The sequence below is a fragment of the Balaenoptera borealis genome (genome assembly GCF_965194805.1).
Source record: "Balaenoptera borealis genome assembly, chromosome: 16".
NCBI lineage: Eukaryota > Metazoa > Chordata > Mammalia > Artiodactyla > Balaenopteridae > Balaenoptera > Balaenoptera borealis.
In genome coordinates, this window is record NC_138872.1 from 80628512 (window position 1) to 80646840 (window position 18329).

An 18329-nucleotide genomic window follows, 5' to 3' on the forward strand; every position below is an offset into this window, starting at 1 on the left:
TTGCTAATTTAAGTCACGGAGATTCTAGGCCAGGGGTACATTCTTGAGTCAATGCTAGGGAATGACCTAGAATGGTAACTATTAGCAAAATAGACATCACACAGACCTGCTCCCCTCTGTGCTTGCCTAAAGGCTTGAAAACATACATTCTATTTTTTTTTTTTAACAAAGTTAATCACTGCTGACCAGAACGCTCATGACAATTCTTTTAACTAAGTGTGGAAGACAGTGGTCGAAGACTTGGACTCCGTACCGGTTTTCTGTACTTGCAGCTCCCTTTTGGCTTGTTCCAGGATGGACTTGATTGCTTCATCGGACCCGGTCTCTGAGGCTCGGATCCGGGTGGTGATGTTACCTGCAGGGAGAAGCCACACCAACGACATCAAACTCACACCTGGAACAAAATTTAGGGCTGCACAAAGACGTCATTCTGATAAATAGCTGCCGAGTTGAGGCCGGTGATGACACGGAGGCAAGCGTGGCCTCCCGTTTACCTGTACCTGCTGTGCGTGCAACTTCACAGCAGGTACCACGGCCCCGGGGCAGGAAGGGCTTCCTACTGACTCCACCTGGCGTCAGACAGTATTCAGCCAGTGGGACAAGCTCTCACATTACCCAAGCTGGACGTCACCCGTGGGTTGGGACCAGGGAGAGCGAATCATTTAATCCGGTATAAGAAAAAGATGAAGGATTAAAAGGCAACGCTTTTTTTGTGAGTCATTTAAAAACAACTCCAACAGCTGCTTTGGCTTGGGACTACGTTCAAGGCTTTGTACGTGTCCTTGAGGCCAGTATCCCAGAGCGGAAAAATGGGTAGAGAGGGCAAGGGGTGGAGGCTGATTATCTCGCTATCGTTTGCTCGTACAAGGTGAAGAGGCTGAAGGCTTGAGTTAAAATTTTCGGGTCTCTTATCACATACTATCTTTTGAAAATTTATGAACAAGGAGAGAAGCCTGCGGACATTCCTAAAGGACAAGAATTCCGTCTTTCGGTCACGTGGTGATGCTCTGCCGAGCGGCCACGTGCACAGACGCACTGAAGCTACTACGGCCCGGGGGCTGGCCCCGGTTCTTCCCGGAAGCCGTCCACGTGTTTGAATTGGTCACTACCTCACTAAGTGTGAACCGCCACATTAAACCATTTAAAAAGAAGCAAACCACCGGGACAAAACCCCATCAAAGCTGCGACTCCGAGGAGTGCCATGGGGGCTGGCAAGCCAGTTCCACTTGGGATCTGTCCCCTCTGTCATGCCCTCGACATATTTCATAGTTCAGGGAAGGTACAAGGAAGCAGCAGTATCTCATCTGACTCAGTCACCTGATTCTTCTCAGAGCAACAAATGTTACTCTTTCACCTGCTTCTGAGAAAATGGGGAAAGGCGTAATTTGAATCTAAGAGGGGGGGCGGGTGTGGGATTCGCATTTTGGGGCTCATCTTAGCGGTGCCGCCCCCTCCTGCGCTCAGTAGAGCGCGGGCAGCTCAGGGGGAAGGGGCCGTGCGTACTTGAACCCGTGCTTTGTTTTATACTTACTAGCTCTGTTTTTCCATCAGGTTCCAGGCCAGAATCACACTGTACAGTTTTAACCCAAATACACAGCTAAGGACATGCTGCTTCCTAGGTTACTAACTGCAAAGAAAAACACCTGCCTGCAACATACCTTCAGACCCATTTCTTCGTTTCGGTACTTCCTGAAATAGTCTGTTCAGGCTCTGGCCTGGATTCTCTGTTGAAAAACAAGTGTGGTAAGAACAAAACAATCAGGGGGATGGTGGTGTTGACGATATGGGCTGCGTGATATGAAATCTGAGCCGCCTGTCACTACAGAGAGGGCTCAGGGCTGCCTGTGCCACTTCGGAGTCACTGGAAACTTCGGAGAGGCCCTTCCCTGGCTGAGCGGCTCACAGAGGCCACGGCTCTGCCACCAGAGGGGATTAGATGGACCTAGGTGGCGGCCTGCGGCACCAGCGCCACGGGGGTCAAACGGAGGGAGCAGGGCCGCCAAGCGGATCGCCCACCAGCCCCGGAACAAAGCTCGCATTAATCATCCAAAGACAGTCAGTTTCGGTTAACATCGCCGTGAAAGGCTCGGTGCCTTTTGTGCAAATGGACGCTGTTTGACGCGTCTCCCTTCTCTGAGTCTAAATCTCAAGTGCGTCTGAGAAGAGTCCCTTTCTCTATCACTGCTGACTTAGCAGAAGGATCCCCTGTCGTTAAAGAGGGAAGGAGGTCTTGCAGTTAGGGACGGGACGGACTTTTAATCTTTTTATGGGCGGGGGGTAGGAAGTGTGTTTTAATACCACTTTCATGTATCTTACTCAAGGCAGGCATGTTTCGCCGGTAATGCTAAACAGATCGCTAGCGGGACGTAAACACGGGGAGCGTGACCGTGGGCCTCGCTCCCACTGGTGCGGAGGGAGGAGGGGGGCGCACGCGGTCGGCTTGCCCTCCGCGTGGACCCAGCGTCGCGTGAGGACTGCCCCCGGCCAATGCCGCTGCTCTAGGGCCGGGTGGTACCCACGGGCCCCTCCCCACGTGAGGCCAGCACCGAAGGCCGGAAGGATTGCTGGACACGAAACGCATCAGAACGTCGAGCGTGAGGTAATTCCCTCCGACTCAGTACGTGGTATCGAAATAGCGAGTCTACTACGCGTGAGGTGCTGAGTGATTTTCAGAGGCCAGACCCCCCCCCCACCCCCAAGTCTAACAGCCTTAGCTCATGCCCCTCGGCCCTGAGCTCTGGCAATGGCAGGACTGAGAGCTGTACCCGGTGTGATGCACAAATGTCTCATCACACACACACACACACACACACACACACAGACACACCTCTCCATGACGGGCTCACACGTGGGCACCAACCCGTGAGTCTCTCACCTCTCTGTCTGCCTTGGATGCTGCGAAGAGCCAGGATGTTCTGCTCGTCCGAGAGGAACTGCTTCATCTTGTGAAACGGCTCCTTGCCGCGAACCGTCAGTTTATTCCACGGCTTGGGCCGGGCCAGAATCTCGCTCACGGACCCTTGAGACAGTCCCAAGACATAGTGTCCGAAAATGCGCTGTCCGATATTGTGCTTGATCAGCTGCTCTTTCACCTGCCGGGCGATTTCTGCAGTGTCTATCTCCTCGCCCTCGGAGATGCTCCCAGCACTTTCTGACTGGCTGGGAGACGGGGCCATGCCATTTACATCAGGGCTTTGTTGTAATGGACTTTGGGAAGATATGGAGTTTGTGCTGTATGGACCTGTTGAAAAAATCATGCTTGTGCTTCCTGCTTCCTGCATGGCCTTGGAGTAGAAGGACTGCATTAGCTGTCGTTGGAGGAGAGAGTTTAGTGCAAATTTTCCCGTAGAAGCCAGGGGCAGGCTGGGGCTTGCCAGGGATGAGCTGAAAAAGTCTTGCGTTAACCCCGCTGGTGAGAACTGGTGTGTACCATTAGTATTGGAAGCCTGCTCCCCCGTGTTGCGGGGCAACTGAGAAGGAGGGGAGGCCGGCAAAGGTCCAGGACGCCGACTCTCAGGCTGGTCTTTCCCTTTTCTCCTGGCTGACCCTACAAGGAAGGGCAAACATAATGCATTATGGGGGATTCAAAAGGGAAAAAAAACCAAGACCAAGATGCAAAGTTTGCCCCGCAAAAGGGAAAAAAAAAAAGTGCAGATTTTTTTTTTTTTTTTTTACAAGGGCCAATGAGGTGTGTTGGTTTGTTTTTCAATTGAATTTTTAAATTAGCCAAACGAGGCCCCCCGAAACAAGCAACATGCATTTCATGTTTGCACCTTTCTTGTACGTTGCAGCCTGGAGAGTTCCCCTTGACATAGACTCAAACTCCTAACGTGACAAGGAGCCGGTACCACACACAGTAAAGAGTCGGCAGGTCGCGGGCCTCTCATCGGGCCTCTAGCATTTGAGCTATAACCAGAAGGGCCCCACCTGAGGAGCAGCAAACACTGACATTTTGGGACCAACGGATTCTCACACCACTTGCTCTGAGGCGAATGCACCGCACCGAGTCCACTCGATCGAAGGCACGCACATTTTAAGAATGAAATATCATCGGAGCCCGAGACACTCTTAAACGCTTTACCAGCTGCCAAAACCCGAAGCAGTCAGTGACGCCACCACTTTGGGATGAGCAAAGAAAGGCTAAGGATGGGGGAGGCGTTCCCAAGGAAAACCTGACAAAGGAAGAAAAGCTCCACTGAGCCGGGAAGGGCAGGGCCTGGCCCTGGAAGCAGCCCCGGAAACACCACAGGAGAGGCCACACAACCAAGAAGAGACCAGAAAAGCCACCGTCCGCGAGCGAGCGCCCTCGTGGGCTCTCCCGCAGCACGGTCCTGCCTGCGCTCCGCAGACGCCCTGCGGCCACGCACCTCGCCTGGACCGTCTCGGAGCGGGTGGGGGCGGGGGGGTGAGGAGGACGAGGAGGAGACGGACACTCGTTAGTCAAGGTTCTCATCGCCCAGTGACGCCCGCCATGCATCGGCCCAGACTCACGGTTCGTCTTCCTCTTCCTCGACCCCGGGAGGGGCCAAGCGGACGCGAGACCCTGTCAACCTACCACTCAGGTCGCTGTTGGAGATGCGCAGCGCGGCGTTCTCGGACTGCAGCGAGCGGTTCTTCTCCAGCAGCAGTACCTCCAGGGGCCTGGATGAGTCCTAGACGGGGCAGAGCGGGGCTCACCGCGGGGCCGCCAGACCCCCAGGATCCCCGCTCTGACCTGACCACCCCCCGCCCTGCCCCCGAGGGTGCTCCACGCACGTGGAGAACACTCGAGTTCCTTTCTGAGATGACTCATTTCAGTTGAAGTAATTTCTCTCTTTCTAGGCTCACACAGCTTCCAGACAGCTAATAATTCCCTCTTCTGTCCCCAAACCCGAGCATCTAGACCTAAGCTTTGTTAGGCAATGGGAGCCACAAACCTGTCAGAAAGGCCCGCAAAGGTGATCTCTTTTGGGTGCCAACCACCAAGAGTCAGCGGCTGCCTTCTGGGCATCAGGAGCGGGATTCCACGTGATGACTTACAATTTTAACTGGCCACTGGGTTACCGTGTGCCATTGTCATCTTGCCCGTTTCTTGTCCACGTGAGGCAGTAGATAATAAAAATTCCTAAGTCAGTCAGTCCATTTGGGGCTGATCTTTTAACACAACCTGAAATTGTTTGTACCCATGTTCTTGGTACCTGCCCAAGTTAAACTGCAATTTCACGTGAACGCAGTTACCAGTTTGAAAGACACTAACTTTTCTCTTCTTGCCCCTTTTAAGTTAAAGATAATTTGCTTTAACTTGGTGAAATATTCTTGAGGAGAAACTCCGCGATGGTGAAGCAGTGACGCGGACGCTCACGCACACGGAAAGCAAAGGGAGACCATGTACCTGCGTCCCAGCTCCCTCGGCCGGAGCAAACTCCATGGACTTCAGGATGCTGCGGAGAGCAAGACAGAGCCGTTAGCCCTGCTCGGACCTTTGGGGGCAGCCGCACTCACGAGCGGTCACGGCACCGCTTCCTGCTCTCCAGGAACCGAGGAGCTGACAACTTTAACAACTTCCCTGGCAGCTTTATCATCTGATAGCGTCTCTGGAATAACTATTCGACTAGCAGTTGGCCAGCGAAAGTTTCTTGCCCAGCATGTAAATCATTCCATATGGAATCACACCAGGTCTGTTCAGAGTATAATTTTAAAGTTGAGCTGAACGCAGACGTAACACTGCTGTAAGTGGAATGTATTTGTAAAGCTGAGAAGGGCTGAAAAAGCTGTAACGAGGAAGCCGGGGAGAGGAACCTATGCCCCGGGCCGCTGCCCCTCAGGTACACTTGGCAGCTGCCGCCCGGGGATGGGCCAGGAGCGAGGGCCCACCGCTGGATGGCTCAAAGGCGGCAGCGGACCGTCTGCAGCCCAGGCTGGGGAAGGAGCCACTGCCAAGGTGTGGGCGCCAGGGCTTACGTCTCCTTTGTTCTCCTTACCATGGAAACCGCTCCGGTTTCGGCCTGTGTCAACAAGTCCGAGAGCTGAGGGAGCGCGGGTGCCCAGGACTGCTGTTCGCAGCGTTCCGCACACGTGGACACTCCTTTCTTTCTGTGGGTCCACGTGGCCCCAAGGAGCCCAGGCGCTCCCCTCACGCTTGAGGCGGGAAGGTGAGAAAGAGGGCAGCTTCCATCCCGGGCACCGGGCCTCCTGCGCTCTCCCAGCTGTGACTCTAGCCTCGGCCCTTCTTTAAGATTAACGGCAGTGCCATCCGGACAGCACAGCGTGCCCGGGGCCCAGGGCCCCCTCTGTGACACGGCCCCCGGGAGGTTCAGTAAGGAGCCGACCGCTCTTAGCTTTCCTGTGGTTGTATCTTTGTAGTGGCCCCTGTCGGGTAAACTAACAAAATGGGAACAGGGAGGAGCTCATAATTTTGTTTTATGATGAGCTACTACCGAGAATAATAAGAACCCTGGGCCGCATTGCATCAGCCAGGAGAGAAGAGGCGGGCAGTCTGGACAAGCCTGTCTTTCCTTCGTGGCTGTCACACTGTTTGCAGCTATATTCTTGTCTGAGGGCCTCTTTAGGATCATGTAAGAAACGACTAAGTGCGTCTGAATTTATACGGGAAACATCAGGGTCTTTTCATTTATTGACCAAGTTTACCGACAGCTACTACGTGCCTGGCGCTGTGCAGACTCAGAACCACTCCTCATCCTCAGGGACCCTACAGGTGATTCTGGGTGGAAGACAAGATCCAAACAGCACCAGCAGGAGGAAACCCGGGCAGGAGACGGCTCTGTCTCATGAGATGTCAGTGTTTGTGAAGGGCCTTGAAGGAGCAAAATGCTTTACAGACTCCTGGGGTGGGGTACGGTGGGGACCTCAGGGGAAGAGATGGGACGCAATGGGCGCTGGTGTGCATCCAGAGGGCGTGTGGATCACCAGGAATTGGGAAGCCAGAGACACCTTCTAGCAGAAGAGCCACCTGAATGGGGCCGTGCTGGGGCCGTGGTGGGCACATGTAGCAGAAGGGCTGGCAGGAATGTGGGAGGCTGTCCTGGGAGAGGGTGAGGGCCGGCGAGTGGCCGGGCAGGAGCAGCCTGGGGCCAAGAAGCCTTGGCTCTCGGTGAGAGAGGTGAGCTCAGAGGAGGGGGTGTGGGACCGGCCTCAGCCTGGGAAGGGCGGGGGCTCGGGAGAAGACCTTCAAGTCAGTTTTTCCGATTCAACACTAGGGAGGGTGCACATTGTCTTTTTTTTTTCTTTTGAGGCGGGAAGAAGAGGGAAAGGGATGGGGAGGCGGGTAGAGAAGTAAAAAATATACCTCCCGGAAATGGGGTTGGGGAGAGGGCAGAGCTCAAAGCAGCTGGACCTGCAGAGAGTTGAGGGGCTGTCCGAGGAGGCGTGCACAGGCCCCCTGTGTCATGCGGGCGAGGATGCGCGGGGAGAGAAGGGAGCGGATCTCCCGGGAGTCACCCCGCCAGCGAGAAGACTCCTGACGCAGGGGCGAGAAGGTCGAAGGGCCTTCCAGTGGGCTTTTTTAGCAAACCCGCGGGAATGGAATTAAGAATCTGAAGAACAGCATGGGGAGTGGGTGTAGGCTTATTTTAAAAGGAGAAATTAAAAATGTCAGCGAGAGCGAAGAGCTGATGGGAGGGGTAGGAAGGAAGGGACCAGCGTGGCGGGGTCAGCCTGGAGAGACGGGGGTGGGGAGAAGCCGAGACCAGAGGAGTCGTTTCGAGGCAAAGGCTCCGGGAGCCGCGGGCGTCTGTCCCCTCCGTCAGGCAGAGCACTGGGGGGGTCTGCTGAGGGGTCGGGGTGCAGCTGGGGGCAGAAGGGTATGCCGAGGGCGTGGCAAGGCCCCGGGAAGCAGAGGCGGCCAGCAGCAGGGGAGAGGCCTGGAGCCCGCAGGGACCCAGGCCCAGGGACTCCTCTGCAGTGTTTGCCAACCTGGCTGGGGAGGAGGGGGCAGCTCGGGTGAGACTCTCCGAGGCGAGGGAGGAGGACAAGGGGGGGGGGGTGTGTGCACTGTGGCGGGCACTGCCCGTGAGCTCTAGGCGGGCCAAGGGCAGCTCAGGGGAAGGAGTTTGAGGCGGGAGGGTCAGGCTGGGCGCCGGGGCCCGAGGAGGGAGCTTCTAAGCGTGAGAACATGAGCATCAGAACCAAAGGATGACAAGCTCTCAGCTGCTGCCTCTCGGGTGGAGGCCGGGGGAAGAAAGTCCCATAGTTTAAGCCAGGGAGGTGTGAGGCCTCAATTGGAAAATGTTTCCTTGCTCCGTTCTCCTTCTGTTTGGGGAACTTACAGCTGAAAAATAAGCTCATATTTTACATTTCCTATAAAGGCAGTATCTCCCCTGATTCCGTGCATATTGGCAATTTTTATGCACTGAGTTTCATAAAAAGTCCAAAGAATTCAGGCATAGGCCTGAGTGCAAACACCTGCCATGTTGGGTAGCCCGGGATGCGGCCCAGTGGTGGAGGTCAGCCGAGGACCCCGCAGCTGCCCCCTCGCTGACATGGTGTTTCCTTAGCAAATGTCCCCAGCGAGCCCTGGCTTGTGAATGGCCGCGTTGCGTCTCCAAACTTACTTTAGCTCTTTCTTCACCTCTTCATAGTCAGCCTGTCCTTTGAGTTTTTCTTCCAGTTGCTGAAAACAGAGAGGGATTTTATTAGTGGTCGTGTCTGAAAAAGGCTGATGGGCTTTGCCATAGACTGAATGTGGTGTGTCCCCCCAAATTCAAATGTCGAGATCCTAACCCCCAACATGGTGATGGCATCAGGAGGTGGCGCTATTGGGAGGTGTTGAGGTCATGAGTGGAACTAGTGACTTAAAAGAGACACCCGAGAGGCCCCTCGCCGTTTCCACCATGTGAGGACACAGCAGGAAGGCGGCAGTCTGTGAACCAAGAAGGGAGCCCTCTACAGACACAGAAAATGCTGGAGCCTCATCTTGGACTTCCAGCCTCAGAACTGTGAGAAACAAGTGTCTGTTGTTTACATCACCTGGTCTCTGGTATCCCGTCATGGCAGCCCCAACGGGCTAAGACCCTTCACTGACTACGTCCCCTGTAAAGCATCCAGCAGCCCCGAGGGAGCCCAGACATGCGCAGTGAAAGGTGACAACTGTGGAGTCGCCCCTTGTCCTTTGCTTGGTGCCTGATGTTGAGTGGGCACAGGCGTGCGTGCGCACCACACACACACACACGGCAACCATAAGGTTGTAACATAAAACCCAATGAAAGTAGAAGGAAAAAGCTTTACAGAAGTGGAAAATCGAACAAGGAAAAGGCCATTTTGTATGAAATCCCACAAAATGGCCAACAGGATGAAGAGACGCTCTCCTGGTGTTTTAAAAGCAGCGTGTGGCTTTTCACAAACTACGTGAGGCCAGCTGACACGTACAGCTAGTTGTCAACACCTTTGGTGGGACCCTGCTGATAAGAGATACGGCCCTTTTGTCACTGAGGTCAGCATCAGATAGGCACCAGGGAAAATGCGTTTGTACTTCTGGAGGAATCCCCCCAGACGCGGGGATTTTAGCAGTGGAGGCCGGTCCGCTGGGTGGTCAGTGGTTTCTCCGACAGACGGTCCTGCAGGGAGGGCCCTCGCAGGGCACCCTGGCCAGCAGGGCCACGGCTGGGCATGGCTGACTCCCTGGCCCTAGAATGCCCTTCAGAGGGAAGGTCAGGGGCCCTTTGGCAAGCTTCCCAGGTACGGTGATGTTCTGCTGTGCTCCATTCACCTCTGTGAGCTCACTTGGTACCCATGTGGCTGTTTGTGCCCAGAGCCCTGCGGGGCCTTCTTGCCAGGAAGAGCCTTTGCTATAGAGTGGTCGGCAGAGGGTGCTTCCTTCTGTGAAGATGCTTTTGGCCTAGTTTGTTTTTGCCCTTCCCCCCTCAACCAAAGGAGTTCCTTGTGGGAAGTAAGATGGCTTGACATAAAACACAAAGACTCAGCCAGCAGGGGGTCCTGACCATTTAGCATCTTTCCAAGCCTGGGGTGAACGAATTCCAATTCTTGAATCAACAGGCCTTTCCCATCCCCAGGGCTTCTAGTTACCTTTTTAGGCTCTACTTGACCAGCCACGTCTATGATCACAGTTTAAAGCCGACTGAGAACATTCTAGAGTTTGGGGAGAAGAGTCCCACCTGGCCCACTAGCCTTGATGCTCACCTGAATCCCACATGGCCCCATTTAGCCCATCTTTTCCGGTTGCCTTTGCTGGCGGTTTCTTGTGTGTGTATTTTCCATTGTGTAGAATTGCTCTGCCCTAGTTCCTTTTTAAGACCTCTTGCCTGTATTATAATGGTTTCTCCTCATAATCAAACAGGGTAGCATGCACTCATTTTCCGACGAAAGACGCTCAGAAAGTGCTCATGAAGACGTGATTCTTTCATTCTCCTCCCTGTGGTCGGAGAGTGGGAAGCCCTTCCCAACACAAGATTGCCCAGTGCTGCCGGGACGCAAAGCACCTTTGGAGGGTGGGACCCACTGACGCTGCACGCGGAGCACGCGTATAAAGTGGTCACGTTCAGAGAACAGGAGACGGGCAGGAAGAACGGCAGACACGAAGCTTCTGGACCTGGCACGGCCCAGAACCTGGAGTCAGCTCTGTCACTCACGAGCCGGGCCCTTTGGGCACGTCAGTCAGCGGCTCATCTGTGAGATGGGAAGACCGGTGACCTCCAAGTACTGAGCGAAGGGGCACGAGACAAGGAGCCGGTGCAGATGCTGGCACCGAGGGGCCTTCGATGCGGGACCACTGTCGCTACCAGGTCCTGCTGCGGGTTCCCTGAGAGCATGGCTGCAGGCCTTCGATCAGCCCAGATCAGAAGGTTTTCGGGCTGGAATCTGCCTGGTTAAATGTGAGTTTTCACTGAGAACCAAACAGCTTCCACTGAAATTTCTGCCATCTGCCTGGGGGCAGCATAGTCAGGGAGAAACCAAGATGGTGCCTGCAAACCTCTGTTGAACAGACACCTGGACGGGGGCCTGGTGGGGGGCACCTCACAAAGCCCGTCCCCACCGAGCTCCCAGCGGAGCGCTGTCTCAGGACCCCGCGTGTGGCGGCAGGCTGGGGGTGGGCCGGGGCAGGAGGCAGGCGGCGTGGGCCCACACAGGCAAGAGCCCAAGCGCCCTCAGCTCTGTTCTTTGGCCAGAAACTCCTTGCTGGGCGCCCGTAACGTCTGGTTTCAGAGGGTCCTGCCTGGGAAGGGCAGCAGGTGGTCCAGGCCGTCGTTCCTCTGGAGACTATTCCCTCGGATTTTGCCGATGCTTATCAAGCAGTGGGCCAGATCCCAGGCCCGGCTCCACACCCCACGTGTCATCTTATTCAATTATCGCGACACGTCTGCAGAGCATCTGTCTGTCCGTCCAGAGAAAGAAAGAAAAAAAAAACCCACAGGGGGTCTGCACCAAAGGCCGTGGCAGAGCCCGAGGCTGCCCAGAGCAAGTGCGGGAAGCAGTGAGGCACCGGTGGGCTGGGGCCCGACAGACCCGGGCCAAGTCCTGGCTCCACCACGTAGCTGCAGAGCGACCTTGGAAAAGACACTGAACTTCTCTAAGCCTCGGTTTCTTCATCTGTAAAATGGGGATAATGGTACACACGGGACAGTGCTTTCCTGAGGACTAAATGAAATAGTCGTCCCTTGGTACCCACGGTGGATTTGGCTCCAGGACCCCTGTGGTACCAAATCTGCAGATGCTCTAGTCCCTTATACAGAATGGCGTAGGGCACGTGGCCCTCCGAATCCGTGGATGTGGAACGTGCAGAGACAAGAGCCCCAACTGCAATACTGAGTGCTTAGCCTGTGGTAAAGCACTCAGTAACGACGGTGACTGTTATTACTGTAGTTATTTCTACTTTATCCCTGGTGGGTGGCACTGAATAAGACTAAATGGTTCTGAAGACACTCTGTGGTCCTCAATCCAGGGGCTCCATTTATGAAGTTCTCCACATCCCAGTCTGCCACCTCCGAGCATCCCTGCTGCTCTCTGGCAGATCCACGGAGGAGGACAGATGCCCAGAGCAGCTCTGGCTGTTTGATGCCGATGGCAGAAAAGGCAGCCCCACATCCTACGCCATGAACGCAGAATCTGGCAAGCGGGTCGCCTTCCTGAAAAGGTGCTCTTGTAAAGGAACACACTCTGACCTTGTATAGAGAGGGGAGGAAAGGTCTAGGGCGGAGCTGGGCTTCTAGCTCAGTCCCACTTGGCTGAGTGTGACCCTGGGTGACAGGCTTAGCCTGTCGGGCCTCACGCTCCGCATCTGGGAAAGGGGGAGAGTAAGAAGAAGGGTTTCCAAAGGACAGTGGTGAGGGAATGTTGGATGTACAAGTGCAGGCTGCAAGCACCCCTCAAACACGGTGGTTTTATGATACATTAATCATCACACACGTTTAATACTATAGAGCACGTATGTGGTTCCAGAACTTAGTAGGAGCTCATCAAACGTTTCTTGAATTGCTAGAAGCATTATCTATCTGAAGTTCTTAAAATCCTGGCTAAGACTCAAATAATGAGGTAATTTAATTTAAAATGCAAAGCATTTTGGTGTGCAGCAAATTAGGCACTGAATTTATAAAAGATATCTGTCTTAGTCAAGTTATAACATGGGGCCTAGGGCTACCAACTTAAGGCACCTCTGGCACAGAGACTAATGCAAAGACCCTCGAAAGACCTCGTCCTCTGGGTTGCACAGCAAGGGGTCAAGGCAGCAACACGCCTTTGCCACACGATGGACGGGGCCGGAGAGGCGACTGTTGCAGTTTACAGGCAGCTCTGTCTTCTTCCTCTGGGATAATCGGAGCCAGTCTTTCGGCAGTGCTGTCTGAAGACCCACAGCTCAGGTTAGGGGCGTCGGTGTAGACCCCGGGGCTGAGGGGCCACCAGTCAGAACCCAGAGGGGGTGACTGGGCTCCCTGTTCCGGGCAGGGGTCTGAGGTTGACTCTGCCTCTCTGGGGTCTGGAACTAGGCAGCGTGCCCCTCCTTTTCACCTGAACGGGGACCCCCTCAGGTCTCCACTGTTCCTTGGTGAGAGGTGGCAGTGATGTAAATTTAGGATCTGCTGAGGCTGGCCTGGGGGAGAAGCCCAGGGACGCCCAGGTGGGCGCTGTGCGTGCACTACAGGGAGGCTGAGAACGCAAGACAAAAAGGGGAGACCCCCCCCCGCCCCCCGGCCAGGGGGTGGGGAGAGTGACCATGACATTGGAGGCCTTGCTGCCAGCGGGAGAAGTGTGGTTCTGGAGAGAAAAGGGGGACCCCTGCGTGGCAACCCCATCACAAGTCACCTCCAACTTCCATGAGCTGTGACCCAGGCACAGGGCAGACGGGAGCCAACTCCTCCTCATGGAGTGGTGCCATCATAGGCCAGGAGGGTCCTGGCTCAGTATTTCAGCTACTTGGACACTGTATGGTCGGCTAAGTGGGCCACAAGCTGGGGATCATCTGCAGGTGAATATCTAGACTTACTCACCCAGTGACCAGGGGCACGTGTGTCTAAGAGGATTCACCATAGATTCCCACAATCAGCTCCCTGAAGCATTTCCAGTAATGCCCACCGGTTTGCAGCGATTTACTTATGACCTCAATGCAGATAACTGGCCTTGAGGCCTCTAGCATGATGCCCCAGAGGGAAGAGGCCCTCGGTTTCTTCCCTCTGGGGCATCTCCGCTGCTGCTTCCCTGCCCGGGGCCCCCTTCACCCCGCTCCTCCCCGTGGAAGACTCACTGCTTCCTTCAATTGCACAGATTGCTTCCTTCAATCTGTGCTCACAGTGCCTTCAAGATGCAGCCAGGACAAGGCTCAGGGAGGCTTGGCTCCCGGGCTCTCTGATACCAGGATGTGTGACATTAAAACTCACTCGTGCCATCCAGGGAGGGCAGGGGCCATGGAGGGACACACACAGGCCTCCCCTCTACAGCCATGGGCTGACTGGCACCTCCTCCCCGAGACAGCGATTATCATCATGCCCACCCGCGGCAAGCGACGAACGGAACGTGGATGTCGGAGCTTCACACACTGAGACGATGATGAGATGCTCGTTAAAACGCGGTCAAGGGCAGCCTCGGTGCAGAGGAAACACACGGCCGGGGAGGGAACTTATGTAACCAAAGAGGCAGCGTCCAGAATTAAAGGCGCTGAACGAGTGCAGAGAAGTGGTTGTCGGTCTTTTGTCCTGTCCCCACCCCCCGAGGGACACAGTGTGCCCCACAGTGGCTCAAAAGGACCCATCAGAACCTCGGGAGGTGGCGTGAGGGGTGTGGAGGGTTGGGGGGGGCTTGTGCGGTTTGGAAAAAGGCCCCCAGGTGAATGGAGCACACCTGCCCACCCGCACAGTGAGAAGTACTGATCTTTAAAGCATCTGCAGAAAATATCATTTCTCCCTAGGGGAGACTGGCCTCAGTTAGTCTTTCTTACAAACACCCATCTTAAACCTGAGCTATTGGTAGCATTGTTCCCTGTGCCATAGTGAGTAGAATGCAGGTGACTGCCGCATCACACTGCCTCTGTACTGAAGTGTTCCAACAGAAGACCCCAGAATAGTGTTATCAAGAAACAGCAGCCTTGTAACGGCAGTCAGGTTATTTCATTAATTTTGAATACAGAATTATCCTTGACAAGTGGCACGGTGCTGCAGTACTTGTCAGATCAGGCAGGAAGAAACATCTCCCACTTCTGAGTTGGTTTCGATGTCTATTTGAAGGTTAGAGGATGCACCACCGTATGTGGCTAGTGATGGTGAACTTGGCTTGAAAAAGTAGAACATGGGGAGAGAGACCGGTAAACATCGAATTGGCAATTTATCCTCATAATTATCAATCAGTTAACGAAGGTGAAGGGAAGAAAGCATTAGTCGCAAAGAGAGGGAGTGTTTCAAGGTGCTCGGAAAAGCAAACGTGTCCCCAAACGTGTTCCATTACAGAGTGCACCCCCAGGGGGTCCTGGTGGAGGAGACCCCAGTAAGCTCAAGACTTGTCCATGGGACTTCCCTGGCGGTCCAGTGGTTGAGACGCCGCTCTTCCACTGTGAGCGGGCGCGGGTTCGATCCCTGGTCGGGATCCTGCATGCCACATGGCATGGCCAAAAAAAAAAAAGACTTGTCCGTTATGCCTCCTGCCCTTGTGAGACCAGTGCCCCGCATCCCTTCAGTGATCGTCATCAAGCACATTAGCATTTATCTCAGAGGTCACGGTGGGCGTCCATGGTGAAACCCCCCACCACGCCAGGATGCTGAGGGACAGCTGGAAGCTGGAGCATCCTCAGACGTAGATCCCAACCCAAGCCCACAAAGCTGGACAACACTGTCCAAGATGGAAAAGACGGGGTGTCGGGGGGTTGGGGATGGTGGGAGCGGGAGGAGGAGGAAATGGGAAGCTCAGGGGCGGCTCCCGGCTGCTTCCAGCGGCCACCACGGCTGGGCCCCAGACCCCCGTCACAAAAGCATCAGGTTGCCGATTTGACAGGTCTCATTCATAAAATATTTTTCTAGTAATTGTTTCGCTGCTTAGTTTAGATTTGAGACTATAAATTATACACGTTAGGAGAAAAAAAAAAAGCCCAGGGAAGTATCTCATTCAATTAACCTTATTCCTTTGGGCGAGGGAGGCTGACGTGCCCGTTTGGGGAAGGCTGATACCTTCTGCGTGTGGGTTCGATATCAGCGAGAGCTTCACTCCTGGCGATGAGGGGTTAAGATAATTAAAATCAGAGAAGTCTTGTTACTAGAGGACATGTTTTGATTATTAGATCAGATGAAGATAAGGGAGTAATAATTTTGGAAGAAGTATTGCCGAATTGTTTCATTAACTGCACGGTATTAAAGAATTCCCCCAAGATACGGATAAAGAACATTAATTTGTGAAACTGCGTTTCATTTTTGGTGAAGGCAAACATTAAAACCTTAACTGATTTAGAAGAAATTGCTCTATAATAAAAAACGTAAGGTCTACAGCCTCCCTCTCATGTAGTCAAACGCATCATGTACTTGAGTTGAAGCCTTTAACTGTAACAAAGGAGGGGAAGGCCAATTATCCAATAGCAGTGCCACTGCTGGGGTCAGAAATGGCTATAACATGAGGAAATGACACTGAATCTGGAAATAAAAAGTGAGTCCTGGTACTCAGTGGGCAGGCTGATGAGAGCTGCCATATGACCGGGCCTCAACCATCTCCCCATCCCGGCAGGACCGTCTCCTCAGTGGGGACCGGGCACCCGGCAGTTTCTCAGACAGTGGATGAAATCCACCCAAAGAGGCAGAGAAGGATCTAGTGAGGATGAGTGTGGGTGCCCCGGCGCCAGCGAGGTCAGGCCAGGGGGCTGCCGGGAGGACAGACTTGCTGGAGACTGAGTTCTGCCTCAGAAACATGGTCATGCATTGAGGAAAAAAAAAATCTCAATTAAAAAAAAAAATCAAAATGGGCCTCACCACATTCTGGAATTACTTTACATAAGAAAAAGTTTTCCTGACATTTTTACAACCAACTCTGATCCACTTTCTTTAGAGCACAGACTATAATTGGCAGTCGGTCACTTATCCATTCACACCCGCCTCGAATGGGCGCTGAGCGGGGGCGGGGGGCCCGGTGGGCGGACGGAGCGGGGACGGCAGAGCGGATGCCCGCGCCCTCGCCGGTCCTGTCTCTTCCCTGTCAAATAAGAAACCACCGAGGAGTCCCTGCTGGCTCTGACGTGTGAATCTGGGGTGCCACGACTATCTCCAAATTATGCTAACTTCAACAGATTGGGAATACCTTAAATAAAGTGTAATTAAAAAAATATAACGTAAAAGGTTCTGGGTTCTGAATTTGGGACACCAATTTATGAGAAGCCCCAAGAGGATCTAGCTTTCGGCTAGACTGCTAAAGACGCCGGAGGGAGATCAGCGGCTGATGGTGGGAGCTCCCCCTGCTGAAGCAACACCACGCTCCGGGCCCCGGCGCCTGGCACAGGCCTGAGGGTCAAAACCGTCCCTGCAGGTGGGGAGCAGGGCCCACAGGGCTCGGTGCAGATGTGCCCTCCACGGACCCCTGGCTTTCATTTTGTTTGGGCACGGGGAGGGCTGGGGTCTCGGTGTGCTGGGTCCTCCTGCCGGCAGCCTTCTCCAGGAGCCAGCGGAGGCCGGCAGAGCTGCACTAACGCGTCTGCAGATGGCCTGCGCCCCGACGGCACTCCAGCCCATGCGGCGTGCTGTGGGCACCAAGGATCGGGGTTTCTACAACGGGCTGCATGTGAGGACAGCTGACCAGGAGGGACGTGCCACCAGGGCAAGGGCTGACGGGAGGGGTCAAGGCCCATCCCGCCTTGCTGCCTTGGGCTTCAGGACTCTGATTCCGGCTGCCTCACAGAGGTCAAGGCTGCCATGCCTGCTGTCAATCAGGACAAGGTGTTCTCCAGACAAGAGCCCTGATGGAGCTTCTGAGTGATGTGTCCAGGGGAACCTCACGCCTCCTTATACTGGTCTCACTGGAGGGAAAGACTTGGCTGATGGCTGGAGCTCAGCTGAGATAAAACCCCAACAGTCACTTTTGCTTTCAAAAGAGAAGGAGTTTTAACCATGACCTTTGCAGACGACAAAAACGAGATACATTTGTGCAATGGCTGCGGCGGGGCAAATGAGTTGGCTTTGAGGCGAGACCTCCTGCCGTGGTCACTACGCTGGGGGCCGAAGTGCCCCGCTGAAGAGCTTGGGGTGTCGGTGGGGAGCCAGACCCCCCGTGCTGAGCCCGGGCTCCTTCCGGGGCCACGTGTGCACGTGCGGCCCTCCCCCGGCCCCTGGGGCCCCCGGCGCCCTTACTTTGAGGGTGCTGTTCTTGGCACTCAGCTGCTGCTCGAGCTGGGAGATCTGGCTGGCCGAGTTCTCGCGCAGCTTGGTGAGGCTGGCCTGGAGTCTCTGCACGTCCTCCACCAGCTGCGCGATCTCCCGCTCTTTGGCGGCCAACTCAACTTCCAGGCTGGAGCGGGTGAGGACCTCTATGGCCTGCTCCTGCGGAGGAGAAAGGAGATGACAAAACCGCACTGGCTTCGGACGGGCGCTTGGGGTGATTGGTGCTGGCAACCGAGGCAAAAAGCAGGCAGCGGGAAGGATTTGGTTGGTGATGCGGATGATACGGCATCGCGTCCTGCCTCTGCTTGGACCGCACCTGCCCGTCGCCCTCCCCCCTCACCTTCTCATCTGCACGGGGAGCTGCCACCTGGATTCGTCTGTTCGACAAGCATGTACTGAGTACCCGCCATGTAGCAGGCACACAGCAGGGGACAGAAGGACAGAAGTCCCTGTCCTCACAGGGCTTCTGGTCCAGTGGGATGGGGCAGGGATGAGATGCCTTAAATATGCTTATTAGTAGCAGAGAGTGTGTCGGATGATGAT

The 18329-nt window shown here is 54.7% G+C and overlaps 1 protein-coding gene across 16 annotated transcripts in view; it reads right to left on the bottom strand.

The window, feature by feature from the left end:
- CUX1 (cut like homeobox 1) overlaps positions 1–18329 on the bottom strand; it is a 368426-nt gene that overhangs the window by 65274 nt on the left and 284823 nt on the right. For 3 of the 16 annotated variants that reach the window (XM_082361268.1, XM_082361263.1, XM_082361255.1), the window contains exons 11-17: positions 17757–17945; positions 8550–8608; positions 5372–5420; positions 4556–4652; positions 2876–3547; positions 1659–1724; positions 254–355 (exon numbers count right to left, since the gene is read on the bottom strand). In XM_082361268.1, coding sequence (XP_082217394.1) covers positions 254–355; positions 1659–1724; positions 2876–3547; positions 4556–4652; positions 5372–5420; positions 8550–8608; positions 17757–17945 — 1234 coding nt within the window. The remainder of the gene's footprint in view (positions 1–253; positions 356–1658; positions 1725–2875; positions 3548–4555; positions 4653–5371; positions 5421–8549; positions 8609–17756; positions 17946–18329) is intronic. The other 13 variants (XM_082361269.1, XM_082361264.1, XM_082361256.1 and 10 more) reach the window with 8 other exon arrangements.